Genomic DNA, 23,975 nt, shown 5'->3' with positions numbered 1-23,975 from the left:
TTAGCTTAAATTTCATGCAATGCAGAGGAATTATCAACAAAAAAGTATCCGTGGGGTCCTCTCCTCTCCATGACTTGAATTCATGTTGTGAATACACAGCATGGTTTTACCAAGATTTTCATGAGATTATTTTATTTTATACAGCGGAAGAGGATTCCTTTGTCCAGAGGACTGGCCACAAATGCAACAAAGAACATAACACTTAAACCCAATATCCAGGTTGATAAGGAGAAGTATAGCTTCGAAAAACTCTACCAAACAAATGGAACAAAGGGCTCATAAAATTCACAAAATATGATAAAATTAATGGTGATATTCTAGTAGTAATCAAAGAAACACAAATGAGAAAAAGTGCCAGTATTTAAATTATCTAAATTGGCAAAGACTAAGAAATAGCCATGATATTCAATGATGTACAAAGTGATAAACTTACCCATTCACTCCTAATGGTACAAACTTTCCTGGGTACAATCTGGCAACACACATCAACAATTTTAAAATAATAAATTCTAAATAATAATCCCATTTCCAGGAACCCCAAATAATGAAATAATATATAACTGACCAATTCGATTACATGGATATCCTCGAAAACATGATACTCAAAACAACCAAATGTCTAACAACTAAAAAATGGTCTAACAACTAAAAAACCACCAAATGGTGGTTTATTGCTAGTAACGGAATCCCACTCAGTCCTAACAATTTTATTTTTAAGAGATACTAATAATGAAGGAAAATGCTCACAATCTATTGTGAAATCAAAAATGCAGTTTTATACGATTTGGTCTGACATTTTTCCCCCCCACTTTTATAGTCTCCATTTACATGCCATGCCTGCATAACAGGAAAATGTTAATAGTGGTTACATAACAAGTTATATAACTTCTGGAATTAAAACTGATACTCATTTTTGTCATTTTTTGGTCTATAGTTTCCAAACTCTCAATAATAACGATATCTGGAAGAAAATAGCAAATACCTTCTTAAAACACTACCACCAAGCCTCTCTGGCAAAAGAAAGCAAGAGGGGGAAGAAAAGTATCTTTAAACAAATGGACAACTATTTCCATTGTGTGCATCAGATCAGAGAGAAAAACCCGAAAAATATGCAAGCCAAAAAAGAATGTGAGGAGTGTCCTATAACAATATTTTTTTTTACAAGTATACAACTATTCATGGCTTACTTATAAAGTGCTTTCATGTCTAATAAAGGGCCTTTCAATGGAACTGCTTTAAGATTTTAGCTCATGCTCAAGGATGAAAAGAGAAAGGCTGGGGCAAGAGGTTCAAACTATCTGAGCTAAAGAAAAAACCTGTACAAGAAGATGTTAAGGAATCCGGGCTGAATGTACAGCTGTTTTACTAAGATTTTGTGTAGGGGAAAAAAGGTGAAGAAAAAGCATCTAAGCACAAATCTAAATGGCAGAGACTGCTAAACAGCACCCTGTGTCCCATGCTCCCCTTCCTGTGGTAAGAACTCACGAGTACTGTATCCAGTTAAGACATCAGTTCCTTATATGCCTGCCTATCGTGGAGTAAGTCCTGACCAATGAGATGTAAGTGAAGTGCTATGTTAGGTTCCTGCTGTATGAGATGTACACGTGATGGCTAGAGCTCCAGCAACCATTAAGGACCATGAAGTGAAAACCACCTCCTAAGCATGAAGAGCAGAAAACACGAGGAGCCTTGGTCCTTCACTCCCGACCTGCCATATTTATCCTGGAATATATGCCTTCAGACTCCTTTTATATGAAAAGAAAGAAATCTCCATGTTGTACAAATCACTATTTTTTCTCCTGTTATGCACTACTAAAATCACCCTTAACTGCTATAACCTGGCCATGATGAACTTGTGAAAATTTCTTCTGATCCTCTCTATTATCAGTGGCTCTCTGTTTCTCGCAAAAGCTGGGACCAAAATAAACAGGGGGAACAAAAAAAGGTTAACAGAATATCTGAAAAAAGCCTCCTGTTTCTTTCTTATGTTTAAGTAGGTAATCTGCATCTTCTAGAGCTCTCTCTCTTTAGACATGACTAACTAAACTGTTCTTAACTTGCCTCTGGGGATTGATTTTGTAGGTCAGTACGGTTCTAGGTAAAAAGGGATCTTGCATTATTTCAACAGTTAACCTGAAACAGACCAAACAGCACAAGCTCCCTGAGGACTACCAATGACAATGGAATGAATGCTAGTTCTTTGATTCCAACCATCTTTTGCTCCCACGTTGCTGATAGAGAGGCCATTCAAAGTGAGTGTCAATCGTGAGTACACGTGTACAGATGGATGTGTTTCCTGAGGCATTTCACTAATCCATTTTTGAATGCATGACAGACTGTTATAACCAGTGCTTCCTAATTACCTACAACGTAGCAAAATATTAAAATAGAAAAGTAAATGTTTACCTCTTTTTGGTCACTTTTAGATATCTGAATCCGTTCCCTGCCACAAGAAAAATGTGAACTAATTACCTGAACTAATTATCAAGAGCAAATCCTCATTTCTAACATCATAAACTCTGGTATTGAGAAAGCCATCATATTTGAAAAATAAAATTTCTGACCAAAGAAGCTTTCCTCTACTGAGTGGATAAAAACAACAGAACATAACTTATTTTAGATATTCATTCACAAGGATACATCTTTAAGCACTGTTCACAGTCCCTCCTAATCCTAACAACTTACTGAAGATGTTAAATATTAACCTAAATAACAAATATCTTCATTGCTATAGGACTTCCTATTGCATTTTAAATTCAATAACTTGGTATTTATTAAACAACCATTAAGTCATCAAAGCCCAAGTGGCATTTAAATATTTCAAACTAGGTTTAAGAATTAGCAGAATCAATTAAAATGACTTGCCCTTTAATAACAAAGTAATTCATCCACAAAACTGGAAAAAGCCTTGGGAACATTGTTTTTTCCCTCTTTTACCACCATGTAATACTTCCACAAGGGCATAAAAGGAAACTCATTGTCTGGGATTAAGACGCTAAGGTCTCAAGTCAATCTTGCGGCTATTCTAGGAAGATGACAACTGTACCAAATTAGCAGTTGTAGTTTTATAACCAAGTGGCTTACTTTGCTTAGAAGTAAAATCCCTGGTACCCTGAGAAGATGAAACATTGGAGAGTTAAATGGTTAGCTGAGTATCTGATCAGTCCTATTCTTTATTATACTGTAAGAGTTGACTGATTCCAGAGACTGATGGTATTCCAGTCCATACAAAATTAAACATTCAGTGACACAGCTACATGTAATATGTAAAGGAGGCATTTTAATTTTGGAACAAAAGAACAAGTAAGAGAGCAAAGAATCTAAAAAAGAGTTGTAATTTCCAGAAATAATTTTTTAAAAAATATTAATAGCTAATGATCCTAAGAATCACTATTTTATCATGATGGTCTACTAAGTATTTTCCCTACTGCTAATTTGGGGACCCACCATCTTAGTTCAATTTATGTATTTACGAATATGTCTATCACAGCTGAAACAAAAGTGAAATTCTACTTCAAACATGCAGAGGTCATAGATGCTTTAGTAATACAGACATTTGGGACCTGAAATGTTTAATTCTGAGGTTTGCTCATTCATGTAATTAACTGCTTATGAAATATCTCTCATATGCCAGGCATTGTGCTAGGAGCTGGGAAATAGCAAAAATAATTATAGATACCTTTAACCTGAAACTCAAGGAAACATTTTTGTGCCACTAAGGAGCAGGGCTGGGTGCTGAAGTGTGGGGGAGCATCTTCTTGTGGAAATGTCTTCTAAACGGCTTAAATCCCATGGCATTTAAAATATTTTAACAGGTATTTCCTATTTTGTCAAATATGACAAAATAATACATAAGCCAGCAATAAAGTTATTTTTCAAGTTACACATAATAGCTGATGTTCTTAAGACTGATGGTCCCGCAGAAGACCAGAGGGAGTTTAAGAGTCTGCCTAGAACTGCAGCTCAGTAAGTACCAAGACAGATACCTCGGGAATCTCAAAAATAATGAGTTTACAAGCTGGCCTACTAGGACTTGCTATTTCAGTAAGGCAGCCAAAAGAGCAAAAGAGACTCAAATAAGCTCTTTAAACTATGACACAGTCGATCACAATGGTAAACCAGTTTCCTTTCACAGACAGCCAGAGTGTGTTAGGGTTTTCAAAACAGCCACCTCACTTGAAAAGCAAGAGGCTGAAGGAGCAATGTCCAAATCTTGTCTTGTGGGTCTGAATGCATACCTCTGCCCATCGCCCCCCAAAATATCCCTTCCCATTCTTTTTTCATTAATCCATAGGCATGGCCAATTAGAGGAAAGTCAAAGACTTTGGTACATGAAAGAATATTCGAGAGATTTTCTTTAGCACCCACTTGGTATATGACATTATTCAAGGCACTCCCTTCCTGCTAACAGCCATGTAAGTACTCAGAAAACCATCACGACACGAAAAGTAGCAATGAGTATCTACTAGAAACATATCTACTAGAAATAGGTTCAAGGGTCTTGGTAGCATTTGGTCAGACTTACATGTGATGCTGGATGATGTGAAAAGTTTCTTTCCTAACTTCCTTCTCTGGTCTCTCCCAAACCCAATCTTGGGTTAGTTAGCTCCTAACACTTTCTCTCTGATAAAGACCTTAACCCCACCTTTTTATAACTGGTCGAAGACCAGATCTGAAATACTCAGAAGGAAACAGAGTGATGTCACCCTGAGCATCTCCCTTGGTATCTTTAGCTGTACAAAAATAATAAAGAATTATTCAGTGCCTTTCTGATACATCTGAAGCCTCCCTCTCAACTGGTCTACACCTCCACTACTCTAATCTTATGGGTGCTGCTTTGCAATACAAGCGTATTTCACATATATTATTGCATTTAACTCTCATACTAAGCAGATACCCAAGAATGCTGGATGCATGAGGACAGAGATTTCTGATTTGTTCAGGTTTACCGACCCCAAACTTATAACAGTGGCTTGACACATAGCAGGGGCTACTACTAAATATGAGCTGACTGAAGAAACAAATTAACCAGTAACTATGAGATACATGGACTAGGATAATGTACATCTTCTTCTGCATGAGATTTCTACAAATCAAAGGGGTATCACTAAGGTCCATATGAAATGTCAGTTCGTGAACCTGAGTGGCGAGGTTTCTAGGCTCCAAATCCAGCATTCTTTCAACTACTGTCTCTCCAACCCAGGGCATATGTACCCTCTTACAACACAGAATGTCAGGGGTAATGAAGCCATGGAGAAGCAGATCTTCCAGGAATAAGATGACACTAGGGGCGCCTGGGTGGCTCAGCAGGTTAAAGCCTCTGCCTTCAGCTCTGGTCATGATCCCAGGATCCTGGGATTGAGACCCACATGGGGCTCTCTGCTCAGCAGGGAGCCTGCTTCCTCCTCTTCCTCTCTGCCTGCCCCTCTGCCTTCTTGTGATCTCTGTCTGTCAATAAATAAATAAAATCTTTGGAAAAAAAAAAGACTAAGTTAATTTAGAAAAAGAAATTATACATGCATGCACACACACACACACACACACACACACACACCAGTCATGGAGATTTTGAGAACAGAAACACCTTTGACATCTGCTAACGGCCACATGGAGCCTCGCCTGGTTCAGAGCATCCATGCCTCTGTTCCTTCAGCCTTCCAGGCACGTACATGCTAGTTAGAGAAGGACTTCGGCACAAAGCAAGGACCAAGCTCCCCAGCACCAACACACCTGGGGCTGAGCACCGGCTCTGATTGCTCTGCACAGCTGGAAAGGAGAGGCTGGTCCTGATCCATCATTGCAGCTGCCTCTAAATCCTACCGTCGTCTTCTCCCTCCCAGTCATTCCAGGACTTGGTAGTCCTCTTACTTTCAGCAAACAGGGCCATGAACTCATTTTTCATTGATGGAGGCCAGCATTCTCAAACAGGGCTACATGTTTGATGCAAAGCCAATACTTCCCATCACAGCTGTAAGGGTGTCAATTTCCAGTGCCCCAACTTCCCAATATTCTTTTGACTAAAAATTGATTAGTCTGGGATCAAGGCTATCAGGCTTTCATCCATCCCAGGATGAAAGGAAGCTGTCCTCCAACACCTACCTCCCTGTCACAAAGACCCTTCACCTATTTTACAGAAACAATGTATCTTTAGATCTTTCTAAACTGCATTACCCCAGGGTGTAAAGACCTCAGGGTGAGTAACAAAGAAACAAATAAAAAAGCTAATGCTGTAGAGGAAGGAGTCTTCAGCACCTGGGTTGCAATGCCTTTTCTAAATCAGATAATCTGCAATTCTTCATTTCAAATGACCTGAAATATTCAACTAGAAAGAGCCTTAAGGTCAAAAGGAAAATACGATACTAGGTTTCAATTTATATATATTTTTGTTACAGAAAGAAAGTATGACTGATAGATAAGACACTTTTAAGCATAAAAATACATTAGATTGGGATAGAATTCTGTAAGGGAAGGAAAATAAAAATATGAATTTAAAAAGGAAAAAGGGTATAAAGATTTTAACTGTTTAAGAAGAACTTATTCATGCATTTTTTAAAAACTAATGATACTGGGAATCCATTATAGACCTACTAAAGTATTTTAATGATGTAACAATTTAAAAGGTCAAGATTTATAAGATGCTGAAAAATGTCATCCTTTGCAACTGTTTAAACTTAAGATGAAAAGTTTTAGCAATCACGTTAAAAATGTGCCTAGGGTACAGACTTCTACAGGATTTGTTTGGAGCTACAGGAACAAAAAAAGTGGAAGAACACTGCTATAGACTAACCTTTGGAGACGTTCCAAGACGAAATGACTGAAAAGACAAAGAATGAACAATTTCCCACCTACCTAGTCGTGAGCTAGGGTGGGTGGGAGATGGGGAGGGCATTAGCATTCTCTCCACCCTCTTCCTGTCCAGCTGTCGAACATGGTTCTACAGCCAACAGTTTCTAAGCCCGAGGACCAGGTTAAATAACTAATCTCAACTGCATTGCTGATGGGGTTATAGCCCTTGGCTGACAAGCTTGTATCTTACTTCCTAAGGAGAATTGCTACTTCTTGAGTACTCTTGTTTTCCAGAAAAATTCATGAGGCAAGACCACGAAGGCTCTCTATTTTGTATTTCTCTTATCATAAGATGACCAATTTCACTGCTGGGGATGCAATATTGAATGTATCTATCTGACTGGCAGTTCAGGTGTTAACATGCATTATGCAAAGAACTGGAGAGTTCTTTCCTGTGTAGTTGATGTTTTAAGCATGGCAAATGTACTGAGGAGGAATCCCAACAGGCACGGCTACGTACCCAAGCCCTCAGATACCGTGTCTTTCCTTCTTTCTCTGATTTCGTACTCTCTTCTTTCCCACTGCCCTTTCCGTCTTGTCAGCCGCTCCTTTGGGAAGCAGAAGGTAGTCTAAATATGATGGATGAGGCCAGCACTTAATTCGGTGTCTACACTGTTTGAAAAATATTGACTTTCCGGTCCTCAAGCTCTCAGAGAGACAGTGGGGCTATTTAGAGTAGACATTAGACCTACTTTAAACCTACTCCCATTTAGTGTGAAGAGGTAAAGTTTGAGATAAAAGGTCTTTCTTTAGAGTCAGAAAGTTTGCTGAAAATCCCACTCCACACATTTACCAAGTATGTTACTCAATTTCTCTGAATCTCAGGTTCCCAAAGTCCTTAAAATGGGGTGCTGAGAATTTGAGACAAATATGTGTCAAACACCTGGAAATGTACAGCACGTAGTTGGCACTCGATAATCAATAGTTATTAAGTTAGATGTTTAATGTTCTTTAATGACTGCTTATAATTAGCCAATAGTTCCCTCTTGGCATCACGTCAGTGAGTGGCATGTTTTTCAGTTTCCTTCTAGCCTCTTTTAAAATAAGTGATTTGAAAAATAAAATAAAATAAGTGATTTGGAAAATGACTACCTTTCATGTCTAAGTATGGGGGGTGTGTGTGTGTGTGTTGTGTGTAAAATGTACCTGTAGTGCTAAAACTGGCAAAAGGACACAGAATGAGGACAACACAAAACCTGAGATTTCAGCTACAGCTTTTATAAACATGGCGACGTACCCTGAATATGTTGCAAGCATTGCTGTGAAATGTGATTAAAAGTAAGCATGGAATCGATGATCAACTCTTTGAAAGGCTATCCAAATTTAATTGGTAGGCTAACACTTTCTTCTCATAGCATTAGCAAAGTTTTTGTTTGTTTGTTTGTTTAAGGATAACTGATATTGTAAGGCTGTGGGGGAGAGTGGCACTCCCACAATTCTCGTAGTAGTTAAAATGAGTATCACCTTTAGACCCTGAAACAATTTGACAGTGGATCTGCAGGACTTAAAAAGATTCACATACCTATTCAGAAAGGCAGGAATATATTCCCACCCAAACAGATTTATGGGTCAGGGCCTTCGTTACATCACAACTTGTAACAGTAAAAAAAAAAAAAAAAAAAAAAAAAACAAACAAACAAAAAAACGAAGCCATGGGGCACCTGGGTGGCTCAGTTGGTTGGGTGACTGCCTTCAGCTCAGGTCATGATCCTGGAGTCCCGGGATCGAGTCCCACATCGGGCTCCCTGCTCAGCGAAGAGTCTTCTTCTCCCACTGACCTTTCTCCACTCATTCTCTCCCTCTCTCATTCTCTCTCTCTCACACATAAATTGAAAAAAAAAAAAAATCTTTAAAAAAAAAAAAAGCCACTGATGTCCACCATAGGAACTTGATTATACAGTACAGCCATCCCCTGGAATAGTATGCAGCTATTAAAAACAAGAAAATTTTTAAATAAGATGGGACTGTTAAGGAACAAGGTATAAAGCTGTATTTGGCTATGATTCCAAAATTGTATGTGCCACTGTTGATTCTCAAGGCGTAATAAGAGAAAATTTACCATCAAGAATGGGAATTACACATGATCAAAATCCATTCCACAGCTTGAAAGGACACAGTGTTAAAGACTTGCAACCCACGTCCTAATTTTAAAAAGAAGTGTGGGATGAGTATACTGCTGATTCAGATCCTTCTTATGAATGGCAGGGATAGGAAACCAGATAATAAAGCTAAAAGTTCTATTTGCAATTGACATTCAGGCTCTTTAAACTTTGAATTTAATGAAGCTTTTGGGTGACTTTTATACCACATGCATCAATGATCTCTGCCTAGGTAAGAAGTTTTGGCAGTGTGCAGTGATGAGAGAAGGTCGGAAAAGGTGACGACTCAAAACCTTCCAATATACAACAATTTTGCACAGTGGAAGAGGAAATGAAACACTGTGAATATGAATACACATACACACACACACACAGAGTCAGACCTGCATATACATAGTTAAAGCACGGAACACTTTCCCACCCCACTGCATGCGGAAATGCTTCAACACACACCACCTTTCCTTCCTGGGTTCATCTGTACTTATTAGTAGTTGGAAAACTCCTAGTTTATTCCCACCACTACCATGTCCAACCAAACAAGGCTAGAAAGCATGGCCAAAATTTCTTTCATGAACTTTTTTGCAGTTACTTCTCACATCAGTACTTCAAATGTCTCATCGAACCCCACAGATAAGAAAAAGAAAATGCCTTTGGACATTTACACATCTCATGTTACACAGTCCTGTACTCCAGAAAAGGAGTAACCCAAATCCATGTGACTTGAAATGACATCTTTCTGCTCAGTGCTCCTCCTTTTGACTTGGCCTGTGTGACCACAGCTCTATCTGCTTGCCTGCCAGCCTGGGCCCAAGGGATTCCAGCAGCCCCACGGCGAAGCATGTTCCTGAAAACAGCCTGAAATTACATGAAGCCCTAATCATCTGAAGTTACTGTGAAAACACAAGACAAGACACACCTAAATTGCCACCTTACGGGTTACAATTCAAACTGAAAGGGGTCTACTTGCTTGACAGTATGCACTTGTTTGCAGATGTCACACTGCAGAGCAAACAGCTGGGGGGGGGGGGGCTGGTTGGTTTCTGGTGGTCAGTTTCAGGAAATATAAGCATTCTTAGTTCTGAGCTCACGTTCCCAATCAATATAGATTTTGGAGACTTAAATGTTTTCCAGGCTCGAGATGTGTTAATAACGACCTTAAGCATACCATCACTTCTGCTAAAAACATTTTCTACACTCAGCCCCAAATTACTTTCAGTTCGGTTAAACAAAACAGACAAGCTGTAATAAAAGGTCTCTGAGAAATGTGATCCCTTTCATTGGTCACCTAGGAGCTTTTCCTCTTAAATCTGCTGCTTCTGGGGGAAGGGGGGGGGGAGAGCATCCAAAATAATGATGCCACCCAGAGCACAATGATTTTGTAAGAAAGTTGCCTAAGATAACTCTTCAGGATTTCCCATGTTGAGTAATTCTTGGAGGCGGGTGAGGAGGGACAGCTCGCCTCCAAAATTACTATCTGCAGAGGTTTCCCCAATGTTGATTTTTTTTTTTAAGACGTCCTTTTTAATTATACTGCAAGGGCTCTGATTTTCACATCTCTAGCTGCTGCTGGGGATAGCTGAGAGTAACGCGCTAGGGCTGCGGCAGCCGCTCGGGCCAACTCCAGCGCCGGAGGGGCGGGCAGCCCACTCCCCACCCGATCCCACCCACCCCAGCACACGCGCGCACACCCGCGCCGAGACTGCGGTCCGGGCCGGTCTGCCCTAAGCTGGCGGCCGGGCCGGGACTCACCGCTGTCCAGCCGCGCGATCTGGGGCAGCCGGTAAGTGCTGACCAGCAGGTCGAGCGGAACGGCCACCGAGCTCCACTTCACATCCTTGAGGCTGCAGCCCAGCGAGGGCGCCGGGTCCATCTTCCCCGCCTCCTCCTGCCCCGCGCTCCCGCCGCCGCCGCCGCCGCCGGCACCACCCGCGCCTCGGCGGCCGCGACTGCTCGCGCTCGCGGTCTGGGGCGCGCGGGAGGCGCCGGGCACTCCGGCCGCGGGCAGTCCGGGGGCACGGCGGCTGACGCGGCCGGGAGGGAGGGGGCCCGCGCCCGGCTCAGCTACCAATGCGGGGCATGGCCGGGGCGCCCCGCGTGCCCTCAAGCCCGGAGAGGACTCGCAGCAGCCCCGCGGCTGCGGGCGGCGGCGGCGGCCGGGGTGGCTGCGGCGGCTCCCGCTCCGCCTCCTTCTCTGGCCCCGGGTGTGCAGCTGCGGCGGCCGTCCGCGCGCCTCCTCCTCTTACCCCTCCTTCCCTCCGCCTCGAGCTCGTGAGGAGGAGCCGCGGGTCTGAGAAACGCCATAGCAGCGCTCCCAGCACTGACCAACAAGGTGCGAGCAACGCCTGCGCAGCTCGGGGAGACGCCGCCTCCGCCTCCGCCTCCCCGGCGCCACCCGCTCCGCCTCCCGCGGCCCGGCGGGCTCGGCTGGGCGTCAGCCTCCGGGCCGCGGCCGCCGACGCCTGCGGCTCGGCGCGCTCTCCAAGCTTTAGCTCTCGCTCCCCCGTCCGACGGTTCCCGCGCCCTGCAGCCTCCCGGGCGTCACCGCGCGCCCAGGCTCCTTCCTCGCCCAGGGCCCTTCCGGGAGCCCAGCACGACCGGAGCGAGCTCTGAGTCCTTCCCCTAGTCGTGGCGTCGGGCACTGTCCCGTGCTACCCACCCCACTGCCGCTGGAGTGGCTAATACGGGCCACAGGAGAGACCTCTTTGGTGTCCACCTCTTGAGAGTGTCACAGAGAGACCGGGAGGGAAAGGCAGGCGTGGAGCACTCCTTGGCGTTTCTCCCCCAACCCCACAACTCTACCACTGGGGCTGGAAGTTAATCCTGCCAGTCTAGACTTTGCTGGGCAGCCCGGACAGCGCCAAAGCACCGAGATGGAGAAGGGGGATGATGAGTGAACAGTGACTACAGAAGGGAAGGTGACCGTTGGGTTCAGGACCTTCGTTGTGTGAACCGAGATGCTGGAGACCGCGGGGTAGGAGGTCACCAACCCCCATAAACACGTCCAGGGAAAGAGCAAACTACCGGGAGCCTACTGGGGCCAGCTGTTTTCACATAATTTTCTCAGTTCTCTTCCAGTCTTTAAGGCCGGGATAATTCCCTTTTTCTAGATACGCATACCAAGACTTTAGGTACTTCGACAAGATGACACAGCTTGTACACAGCAGTGCTAGGATTCAAATCCACAGCTTACTTTCCGTGGTAAATCGTTGTTTCCCCCAGTATTGCAGTATGGCCTGCTCTCTGCAGACGCAGCTCAGAAGGGAAAGGTACTGTCGAGTTCCTCTTTAAGCAGATCCTGACCTTTGTGTGCTCATCTTTTTTTTTTTTTTTTTTAGCATTATTTTACAGTAGCAGAGGTGAGTGATTACCAGGTGAAACGGTTGCATATCAACTCTTTCTGTTTTTCCAACACGTATCCAGTGTTTCGTATGTGACACAGAACAAGAGCCTGCTTCTCCAACCCAAGGGAATTTGAAAACACCCAGCTGCCTTTCAGTGGGCTGACTTAGGTCTGTGCCAATGAACAAGCCCTTCCATTAGCAACTGAAGAACAACACCGGGAATCTTCTACACCCACCTTCCTTGCCCTCTCACTTGGAGGCATAGGCCACAGTTTTCACAAAATTTTTTTGCTGAAAGTTTTGACCTTTGTGTCACGCACATCAATTTTTTGAAAAAGTCTTAGGGAAAAGTGAGAAATATCTTAATATATTATTTTACTCAGAATCACAGGCCAATTTAAGTTATAAGGCTTTGCTCAGAGAAAGAAGAATTTTGAAGAAAACTCAAGAAATGAGGGGTGCCTGGCTGGCTCCGTGGGTAGAGCATATAACTCTTGACCTAGGTATCATGAGTTTCAGCCCCACATTGGGTATAGGGTTTACTTAACAATAATAATAATAATTTAAAAAAATAAGGAGCTAAGTGCCAGCTAATTTTCTTCTATCCAAATTATTGTTTTAAAAAAGTATTATTATTTAAGTGTTTGTTTTAATTCCAGTTGGTTAACATATAGTGCAGTATTAGTTTCAGGTGTAAAATACAGTGATTCAAACAATTCCATACATCACCCCATGCTTATCATGATCTAAATTATTATTTTTGGAAATAGAGTTCAGATTCCAAAAATGAAATAGGAAACATTTAAGAATGGGCAGGGTGGAGGTCCTTCAACTAGGTAAATCCTGAAACCTTATATGACAGAAAGACTTCTTTAAAAAAAAAAATAGTTTTCTCCTGTTATGATATCCTCTTTAAAAGCTTCAAGGAATAAAATTCCCATAATTCCCTCTCATACCAGGATTGGTGACTTATGACCTAAAGACAAGATAAAAAGTAAAAAGATTAATGCAGTCAACTTTTTTTAATCAATAAAAGACTTACATTAGATTTGCTCTTATTGCTGACCTCGCAGAAAAAGGTTTCATTGTAATCTTGAGTATTAGAGGGAAGACACTTTAATGAGCCACAAATTCTTACATGAGTCTTCCTGTCCGAGGAGAATGCTTACAGAAAGATCTTACGTGTGATATGGAGAGAGTTTTGGTTAAGCTGTAAGGAAAATCATTTAAGAAAGGTAATTTTTCCGCCTAGCTGAACTGCACTTCCACACATGGTATGAGGAATTATGTTTCTTAAGATTGTTGGAACAATACAAGCCATGTAGATAAAGGCATAACAACTGGGTGCAGGGACAAAACTTATAGGATCTGTAGGTTATTAAGAAGGGAGTATCTAAGAAAAGCTTTCTATAAGGCAAAATTCCATGTGCCGGTCCCTTTTCTCCTACGAGGTACTTATAAAATTGAGACTTGTGAGAGGCAACATATTATGGCGATTAAAAATACCAACTTCAGAGCCTGATGGCATGAATATGATTAGTGCCTCTGTTCCTGTGTGGGATCCTGGGTAACTAGCTATTTCCTTCTCTAAAAAATGAGGGTAATTGCTATAGATTTGAATGTTTGTGCCCCCCCCCCACCCCGCATTCTTATGATAAAATCTAATCCCCAAAGTGATGGTATTTGGAGGTGGGGCCTTTGGGAGGGGACTAGAGGTATGAACCAGGAAGAGACTCTCTTTAGACATGGAATCTTCCAGCACCTTGATCTTAGACTTTGCAGCCCCCAGAACCATGACAAATGAATTTCTGTTGCTTTTAAGCCGCCCAGTCTGTGGTATTCTGTTATTAACAGCAGCTTGAACAGAGTAAGATAATAGTAATAATAATGTCTCATCAGGTTGATATGAGAATTTTATCACTTAATATATGTGGAGCATTCAGAATAGTGCCTGACACGTAGGAAGTGCTATGCAAGTAACTACTGTTCTTATGAAAAGAAGTAGTGGCTTTGAATGGGGGTAAATTTTAAAGAAAAGATGAAGAGACAAACAGAAGAACAATTTATATGAACAAGGACTAGAGGAACATTCCTCAGATGGGAAACGGAGGTGGCTGCTCTAAGCTGTGAGACCTCACTCCCCAAATCAAAAGTCTGTGGGGTTAACCTCTTCCACAGTGAACCAGCCCTGCTCCATAGCAGATCCAGGCAGTGACCTTGATGGCTCTTCAGATGCTGATCTAATGATGTTGATAAACCCAAGGCTGAATCAGGCATATAATACTATAGGACTCTGTCTGAGGGACGCTTCACAGCTTCCCAACTGTGAAACTACTGTTTATACATACATAACTTGTTAATTCCCTGTATTATCAGCTTTGAAAGATAAAATTATTACATGTTGGTTTTCCTCCTATCGGCGTGTCCTGGGGCACATCATATGCTAGCAGTCAAGTGTGATATCAAAGTTCACAGCCCCAGTGGTTTTCTAGGTCTCTCAACTCTTTTCCCTTTCAATTAATTTCCACACCATTGCCAGAATTGACTTAAAAGTTACTCCCTGACCAAAATCCTGTACCATATCTGTATCCTCCTTGTCTGTGGAATATAATATAAAGCCTTCTGCATGATAAAAGAAGTTCTTCCCCTATGTGACAGTCTGCCTCCCAACTTCATTTGTGTTGACCACCTTCTGACACCCTAGGATCTAGCAGCAGTATCTTCCTGGAGTTGCCCAAAGGTGCCATGCAAAGGCACACCCTTGAAGAGCTCATTCTGTCCCCATGATATGCCTTTCTCCCTTTCTCTTCTTCTGAAACTCCTAGTCCAGTTCTGCCCTCAGTAGTTCCCCCTTTATCCATGGTTTTGCTTTCCGTGATTTCTGTGTCCCGATCAACTGCAGTCTGGAAGCCGATGATCCTCCTTTCGACCAGTGGTGGGAAGGTCAGTCGCAGCCTGTCCCTGTGTCTCAACCTTACAAGGCTCACCTCCGTTCATCTCACAAAGACTTTTTAGTGTCTCACATCATCACAAGAAGAAAAGTGAGTACAGTACAATCAGAGATACTTTGAGGGGCACCTGGGTGGCTCAGTGGTTTGGGCTGCTGCCTTTGGCTCAGGTCATGATCTCAGGGTCCTGGGATCGAGCCCCGCATCGGGCTCCCTGCTCCGCAGGAAGCCTGCTTCCCTCTCTCTCTCTCTCTCTGCCTGCCTCTCTGCCTACTTGTGATCTCCGTCTTTCAAATAAATAAATAAAATCTTTAAAAAAAAAAAATTAAAAAAAAAAAAGAGATACTTTGAGAGACAGACTACACGTACATAGCTTATTGTAGGACATTTTTATCATTGTTCTATTTTATTAGAGCTGTTGTTACTCTCTTGTGGTGCCTAATTTATAAATTAAACTTTGTTGTAGGTGTGTATGTATAGGAAAAAAACATATCCCACAGTGCTCGAGGGTCTGGCACTGCCCCTGGTTTTCAGACACCCACTGGCGTCTTGGGAGAATCCTCTGTGAACCAGAAGGGACATCCTCCGCGATGCTGACCAGTTCTTTTCCTGTATCACCACTGTACCTGGCAATACCCCTTTTTAATTGTATAATTGCGCTATGGTTTATTATCTGTTTTTATGTTACCTTTCGCTCCTAGACAGCAATTAACCTTGGCCGCTGAAAGTGTATTTTATTCACCTTTGTTTCTCTGCCTCCTGCCTCCCAGCCTGGCACATGGAAAGTACTCAATTAATGTTTGTCAACTTGACTAACAAGCTGAGTCATGAGTCATCCTCTCACTCTAAATTACTTAATAGGTCACTGCATCTTGGTATTATAAACAATTATTATTCATTTATCGAGTCTAGAAAACAACAATGTTTACTACCAGATTGGCACCGGATTTTGTTCATTCACCTGAAAATTTGAATTTCATTGAGTTCAAGATGTACACTTTTGCCCCTGAACTGGAGAGGTAGCTCTAGACTATCAGTTACAACATTTACTAAAACTGTTAGCATGTTGTTAGCTTATTGTTTGTTAATTTGTAGTCTCCCTTGCAGAGACTTTACCCTCAGAGGGGTTTGCTTTACTGTCTGCAGCCTAGCACCTGGCAATCAGTAGGGACACTCTCTCAATAGATGAGATAGACAGATAGATAGGGTAGATAGATAGATAGATATTTCTTTCTTTAATCCTTCTATCTGTCTATCTATCTAATCTAGCTTATTGAGAAAATGGATAAGTGAAGTACCATGAAGAAACATATTCCATATGGGTACTTTCAGGAAGGATTTATAAACATATTCAGAAATTTACTTTGCCATCTGTTCCTTTCTTGCTTTTGATATAGGATATGCCTTTAAAAAAAAAGATTTTAGGGCGCCTGGGTGGCTCAGTGGGTTAAGCCACTGCCTTCGGCTCAGGTCATGATCTCGGAGTCCTGGGATCGAGTCCCGCATCGGGCTCTCTGCTCAGCGGAGAGCCTGCTTCCCTCTCTCTCTCTCTCTGCCTGCCTCTCCATCTACTTGTGATTTCTCTCTGTCAAATAAATAAATAAAAATTTAAAAAAAAGATTTTATTTATTTATTGGAGAGAGAGCATAAGAGGGGAGAAGGTCAGAGGGAGGAGCAGACTCCCCGCAGAGCTGGGAGATCCTGCAACTCCAGGATCATGACCTGAGCCAGAGGCTGTGGCTTAACCAACTGAACCCCCCAGGCATCCCAGGACATGCCTTTCTTAAAGAGATAATCAAATAATACAGATATTATAGGGATATTCCAAATATCCAAATATCCAAAATATCCCGAGTTACAAATTGGGTATCATGGGGCATTTGCTTTTCAAAACAACACACAACGTACTGTATCCCCATTTAAACATACACTTGGGATGCCTGAGTGGCTCAGTTGGTTAAGCATCTGCCTTCTGCTCAGGTCATGGTCCTGGGGTCCTGATATCGAGTCCCGCATTAGGCTTCTTGCTCAGTGGAGAGCCTGCGTCTCCCTCTAAACTGCAGTTCCCTCTGCTTGTGCATGCTCTCTCTCCCTCTCTCTCTCTCTGATAAATAAATAAATAAATAAAATCTTTTAAAAGCACACATACCACATTGTAAGCCTGTACACACATTCCTATATAACTGAAATTAGTTTTACAAAATAACACTTTTTTTGTACTTTTAATGTGTACTGCATCCTGTAATCTATTCTTTTATGTTTAATTTTTTAAATATTAGTCATGACACACTAATTTTGTTTAGCAGTCTTTAATGCAAGCTATAGTATTAAAACCACTATTTATGCTTGATCTTAGCCAAAAGGCCAAGAAGCGATTTTAAATAATAGTTCTTCTTGTGCATTAGGTGTTTATGGTTCACCAAGAGAGGGAACAGGATGACTGAAGTAGCAGGAACTTCGAAAATTCGAGAATAATCAGAAATGAAAAGGCAAATGGTAAGTTAATCTTTCAATTTACCAAAATCATCATGGGGGTATATGTGTATGTGTATAGTTTTACAGGTTATATGTTTGGGTTTATGGAAGCTAGCTCTTTGGAAGTGGTGTTTTTCCTCCCAAGAAAGCACAAGACCTCAGTCTGAGAAGCTTGTGGTAATGAGTAGTGGTCCTGGGTCTGGTGTGGTTTTGTAAATTTTTAGCAAGACTTTCCAAAGTAAGTAATTCATAGGTTAGTGATACAACTCTGCAGTTTCAAGAAATCCTTTATCAAAATAAAGCACAATTATAACTAACTAATTAGTGCCGAAATTAATTCGTATTACCAAATATTTCCTAGTGCGAGAATCTTTGCAAGGTATATATGTAAGTTTGTGGTTGGCATTCTGGTGATTTGAAGCTTCAAATGAGTTTTAATGTCAGAGGCTGTTATAGATAGCTTCTGTTTTTGAGCCTCTCTCTAGAAAGATAATGAGATTTTAGATCCCTGCTGATAAGTCCTCTAAAGAAAGGCCAACATAGAGGTTTCCATTCCTCTTTTTCGGTAAGCAGTGAAAAAAGAAAGACGGGAAAATTGTGATTATGCTGGGCACCTCTCCTATTATGTGACTACCTTGATCCAAGCTGGATGTGTTTTTCCTCCTTAACAGTTCCCAGCATTTAGGATCCTGGTTGTAAAGGCTAGAGCATGTTACTGTAATTTATTTAGAATTGCTTAAGATCACTCTCTTAGCTATATTCTATTCACTTTTAAACCTACTTCTTAAAGAATTTGTCTTTCATCTCAGAAACAGATTTAAAAACTCCCCCAAATGATGTTTAAAAACATCTTTTTTAGGGGTACCTGGGTGGCTCAGTCATTAAGCGTCTGCCTTTGGCTTAGGTCATGATCCCAGGTTCCAGGGATTGAGCCCTGCATCCAGGCATGGCATGGGGCTCCCTGCTCAGCGCGGAGTCTGCTTCTCCCTATGCCACTCCCCCTGTACATGTTCCCTTTCTCACTGTGTCTCTCTGTCAAATAAATAAATACAATCTTTAAAAATTGTTTTTTAAATCTTTTTTATAAAATGTTTTAAATATAGAAAAATGCCATGAAGGGAAAATATGACCAATAATCCCACCACCCTCAGTTTAACTATTTATCAGTCTCCATATCTGGTGTATACTCTTCTATTTACAGTATACATGTACACGTGTGTGTCTTTTTAATTGGGATCAACCTACAATTTTGTAATCTACCTTTCTCACTTAACAATATATTGTGAATGTTTTTCCATGTCAGTAAGTATTCCAAAATGTGACTTTTTTTTTCAAATTGTGACTTTTATTTTTTTTTTAAAGATTTTATTTATTCATTTTACAGAGAGAGATCACAAGTAGGCAGAGAGGCAGGCAGAGAGAGGCAGAGAGAGGAAGCAGGCTCCCTGCTGAGCAGAGAGCCCGATGCAGGACTCGATCCCAGGACCCTGAGATCATGACCTAAGCCGAAGGCAGCGGCTCAACCCACTGAGCCACCCAGGTGCCCAAATTGTGACTTTTAAATGACTGGATTCATTCATTCATTTCCCATCATATGAACATAACATAATTTATCCAACTTTTCATGATTTGGCATTTATGGTTTATATTTTTTCTGTTATTAATAATGCCTCCATGACTATCCTTCTAAATTAATCTTTGGGCATACCTGTGACTTTTTTTCTTAATATAATTCCCACATGGGGAATTGCTGTATTTAAAAGTATGAACTTTTGGGGGCACCTGGGTGGCTCATTCATTAAGTGTCTCCCTTTGGCTCAGGTCATGATCTCAGGGTCCTGAGATCATGCCCCGCATCGGGCTCCTCTGCTCAGCAGGGAGCCTGCTTCCCTCTCTCTGCCTGCCTCTGCCTACTTGTGATCTCTGTCTGTCAAAAAAGTAAATAAAATTTTGAAAAAAAAAAAAGTATGAACTTTTTAAGTGTTTTTACATACTTCCAATTTACTTTCCAAAAATGTACAAATTTTCACTTCCATTGCTTTAAAACTAAAACTGCTATGTTATCTTGTCCTTTTACATAATTAGGCAAAAGCTTTAAAAACACTTAAACAAGTAATATGAAGTGACAAAAAAATTGAGTGTAGTTAGCAATTAGTCCATACAAGTCTGTGCAAGGAGAAGAGTATTTAATAAGAAATACATGAGGGGTGCCTGGGTGGCTCAGTGGATTAAGCCTCTGCCTTTGGCTCCGGTCGTGATCTCAGGGTCCCGGGATTGAGTCCTGCCTCGGGCTCTCTGCTCAGCGGGGAGCCTGCTCCCCACCCCGCACCCCCCACCCCCGCCTGTCTCTCTGCCTCCTTGTGATCTCTCTCTCTCTGTGTCAAATAAATAAATAAAATCTTCTAAAATTTTTTTTAAAATTAAAAAAAAATGAGATGCATGAACCTGGATAACATATTCTTCCTAAATTCAGTAAGAATGCTTATTAACAGAATAGGAAAAATTTTGGAACTATTTGGGGAGACCAAATTTAAAGAGAAAATTCTCAGATAAGGTACTGGGGTACAGTAGGAGACTATCGATGTCAAGAAATAGGAGGAAAGGGGCACCTGAGTGTTCACTCAGTTGGGCGTCTGCCTGTGATTCAAGTCATGATCCCAGAGTCGCAGGCAGGAGTCCCCGCATAGAGCTCCCTCCTCAGTGGGGATTCTGCTTCTCCCTCTGACCCTTCCCACTCTTGTGTTCTCTCTCAAATAAATAAGTAAAATCTTAAAAGAAGAAAAAAGAAAAGAAGCAGGAGGAGACTATTTATGTGTATAACTATCTATTAAAAATGTAGATGTACTTTGAGAGATGCCTGGGTGGCTCAGTTGGTTAAGCCACTGCCTTCGGCTCAGGTCATGATCCCAGAGTCCTGGGATCAAGTCCCGAATCGGGCTCCTTGCTTGGCAGGGAGCCTGCTTCTCTTGCTGCCTCTGCCTGACTCTCTGCCTGCTTGTGTGTACTCTCTTTCTCTCTCTCTGGCAAATAAATAAAATCTTTTAAAAAAATTTATATGTACTTTGATTAAAATGCTATGTAAAGGTTATGCTTCTGTTTCAGATCTACATTTGTGGATTAATAATATAAAAAGATAAAACATATCTAGCTTAAGTTGATCTACCCTCGAAATCACACAATACTTAAGTAAGTGCTCGGGAGTCATAGAGAAGACAGAAGCCAAGTTCCACTTTGCTCTACACTATTTAAGCTAATGTGGTGGGAAAAGGTACCTTTAGATGACTGTGGAAACTCTACGTGTCATCAAAGGGTCTGATTCAGTACGTGTGAACAATATCTCTGTTTTTCTTCCCAAGCTCCCCTTCACATTCTATTTTGAAATTCATTTAAATTCATTTTATCTCAGATGATTAAAATATCTTCATTGTTTTCACTACTTCTGTAACAACTTACAGTCCTATATACTCTTTTCCAAATATTTTATCATCTGTACTCTGTACTTTCTTTTTCCTTCCCTATCACATTCTTCGTAGTCACACCTGAACTTAGTACCATCAGTCTTTTCCAAGGACACAAATCATTTATTATATTTTCGTTGAATTGATATAAATGGGAATTAATTCATAAGGAGAAAGAGAAGAAAAAGGAGCACAACATATACAATATTAATATAGACTCTGTTCATTATATACTTGAGAATTATAAATGCTTCACATATATTATTTTAAAAGAGGCTAAAGATACCCATTTGAAAATAATAACTATGTCCTAGTTTTTCCATTATATATTTCTAATTTATCAGGACCTTAGGGTCTCTGGCTAGCTCAGTTGGTAGATCATACAATCCTTAATCTCTTGGTCATGAGTTCGAGCCCCACACTGAGGTAGAGTTCACTTTAAAAAAATGGAGAGATGGGGCACCTGGGTGGCTCAGTGGGTTAAAGCCTCTGCCTTCAGCTTAGGTCATGACTCCAGGGTCCTGGGATCGAGCCCTGCATCCGGCTCTCTGCTCAGCAGGGAGCCTGCTTCCTCCTCTCTTTCTGCCTGCCTCTCTGCCTACTTGTGATCTCTGTCTGTCAAATAAATAAATAAAATATTTAAGAAATAAATAAATAAAATAAAAATTTAAAACAATTAAAAAATGGAGAGATTAGCAGGAGAAGAAGAAAATATTTATAATAATTATTGGAACAGCAGCCAGATCTATCCTATTGTTGATATGTTTATCATAGTAACTAATGCCCTTTCAGTGGAGCACCGTACTGTAGACTGTCCACTTTTACATTCATTAAAATTTTAAATGTACTTTGATTAAATTTCTGTATAAATATTCATAGCTCACATCCCACTTTTTATTCATCCATCCACTCATCTACCCATTTATTCAGTAAATATTTATTGAATATTTATGTGCCAGATACTATTCAAACCAATAGGAATGGAAAGATGAGTTCTTGCTCTCAAGTATCTTACTCTTGTGGAGGAGCCAGAAACACAGTAAATACATGTAATTACAATCCAGTGTGTTAAGTGTTAGAGTTTGGTAGTGGTGTTTTGAGAGCACAAGCAGGATCCTCTTACATGGGAAGGATTTGGAGGAGAACACCATGGACTCCTTTGAAGAGATGACCAACTAGAGAGACATGCAATAGACCATCTCCAAGTCAAGACAGAGCATGGGGAGAGGACTAGAAAGTGAACACTAGGGAAAAGGAACAGTGTGGGAAATGGCGTGGAGAGGAGAAGAAGCATGTGACATGGGAGGAACTTAATCATTTTCATTTTGCTGTATCTTGAGATTTAAAGTAAGAAGTGGCAAGGATGAGGCTAGAAAGTTAGGATTCAGATCATGGAGAGGTTTGTCCATCCTATGAAGAATCTTGAACTTTATCTTGAAGGACCCATAATAAATTATCTGCAGTGTTAGTGATGAGAGCGACTGGGAATAGGGGAGGGGGGGCCTTAGGCAGGGGATTTGTAGTCAAGTTTCAATTTTGAAAAGAAAATTTGAATGGAAAGAGTATACAAGCTAGATTTGAAGAGATTAAGAGTGAAGAGACAGAGAACACGTAGGAAGCAGTAGAAGCTGGTGGTAGGTGATTAAAGCGTTGAACCAGGATAATGTATTCCCAGAGATGGAAAAAGGGGAACAGATAGAAGATACTTGCTATTCTCAGAACTTGTTTATGAATTCACTTCATGGAGTGAAGCAATTCTCCAAAAGTGATGATGATTCCATTGGACGCCTGAGCCAACAAGAACCTTGAAATAAGAATGATAATATTGGGGGCACCTGGGTAGCTCAGTTGATTAAGTGTCTGCCCTCGGCTTAGGTCATGATCCCAGAGTTCTGGGATTGAGCCCCTTGTTGGGCTCCCTGCTCAGTGGGGAGCCTGCTTCTCTCTCTCCCTCTGCCCTTCCCCCTGCTTGTGCTCTCTGTCAAATAAATAAGTAAAATCTTAAAAAAAAAAAAAAAGAAAGAAAGAAAGAAGAAGAAGAATATTGAACTATCAAGTCAACCAATAATAGATTGGAATGGAAATAAAGCCCTTCTCCTTGAAGGCACAGGACAACTAACTCCCGGGTCAAAAGTCTTTATTGAGAGTATCAACATGTAATGGGTTTCAGCGGCATAGTTTATTTTAGCCTGATGCTATTAAACTAGCTTTTCTTTGCTCTGATGGCATGCCTCCCTAGCAATGAGAATTCTTTGAGGATTTCTTGCGTGAGGCCCTGGAAATGGTTATCCCATTAACAGTTATCGGGAGGAAGAAACAATTGAGTACATCAGGGAAAGAAAGAATTTTGGGCATGTTAAGTTTGAGTCACCTGTAAAATATCCAGTCACCTGTAAAATATCCAGTAGGCAGCTGGAAACAGAGAGCTGGAGCTTGGAAAGAAATTAGAGACAGGCATGCATATTTGGTAGCTGAACTCATACAAATGGATAGAATTTCCCGAGAAAGAACATATATTACAAAGAGAAGGAGGACAATGACAGAATGTTGGGTAACTCCAACAGAAGAGGAACCCATAGAAGATACTGAGAAAGAATAGTCAGAGAAATAGGAATAGAAGGATAATTTATGCTTCCATTTCCTATATGAGTTCCTTCTCTTCACTTCCTCTAGGAAAGGGTAGGATTCTCTTGGACAGAATCAATTTTAGACAAAATCAATTTTGTTCTTTTCTATAGTATATTGGGTAACTGTTTCCACAATAATAACATAGTATGGTCATCTGTGTGCTTTCTTACATTTTTATTA

The 23,975-nt window shown here is 41.2% G+C and overlaps 1 protein-coding gene across 2 annotated transcripts in view; it reads right to left on the bottom strand.

The window, feature by feature from the left end:
- The window catches only part of GAREM1 (GRB2 associated regulator of MAPK1 subtype 1), a 199,883-nt gene extending 189,060 nt beyond the window's left edge, over nt 1-10,823 (bottom strand). For both annotated transcript variants that reach the window (XM_082699589.1, XM_082699590.1), the window contains exon 1: nt 10,695-10,823. In XM_082699589.1, coding sequence (XP_082555715.1) covers nt 10,695-10,815 — 121 coding nt within the window. In that variant the 5' untranslated portion in view covers nt 10,816-10,823. The remainder of the gene's footprint in view (nt 1-10,694) is intronic.
- Between the last annotated feature and the right edge of the window lie 13,152 nt (nt 10,824-23,975).

This window comes from Mustela nivalis, assembly GCF_964662115.1.
Source record: "Mustela nivalis genome assembly, chromosome: 14".
NCBI lineage: Eukaryota > Metazoa > Chordata > Mammalia > Carnivora > Mustelidae > Mustela > Mustela nivalis.
Note: the sequence above shows the minus strand (reverse complement) of the source record. Positions and strands in the feature narration are given on the sequence as shown.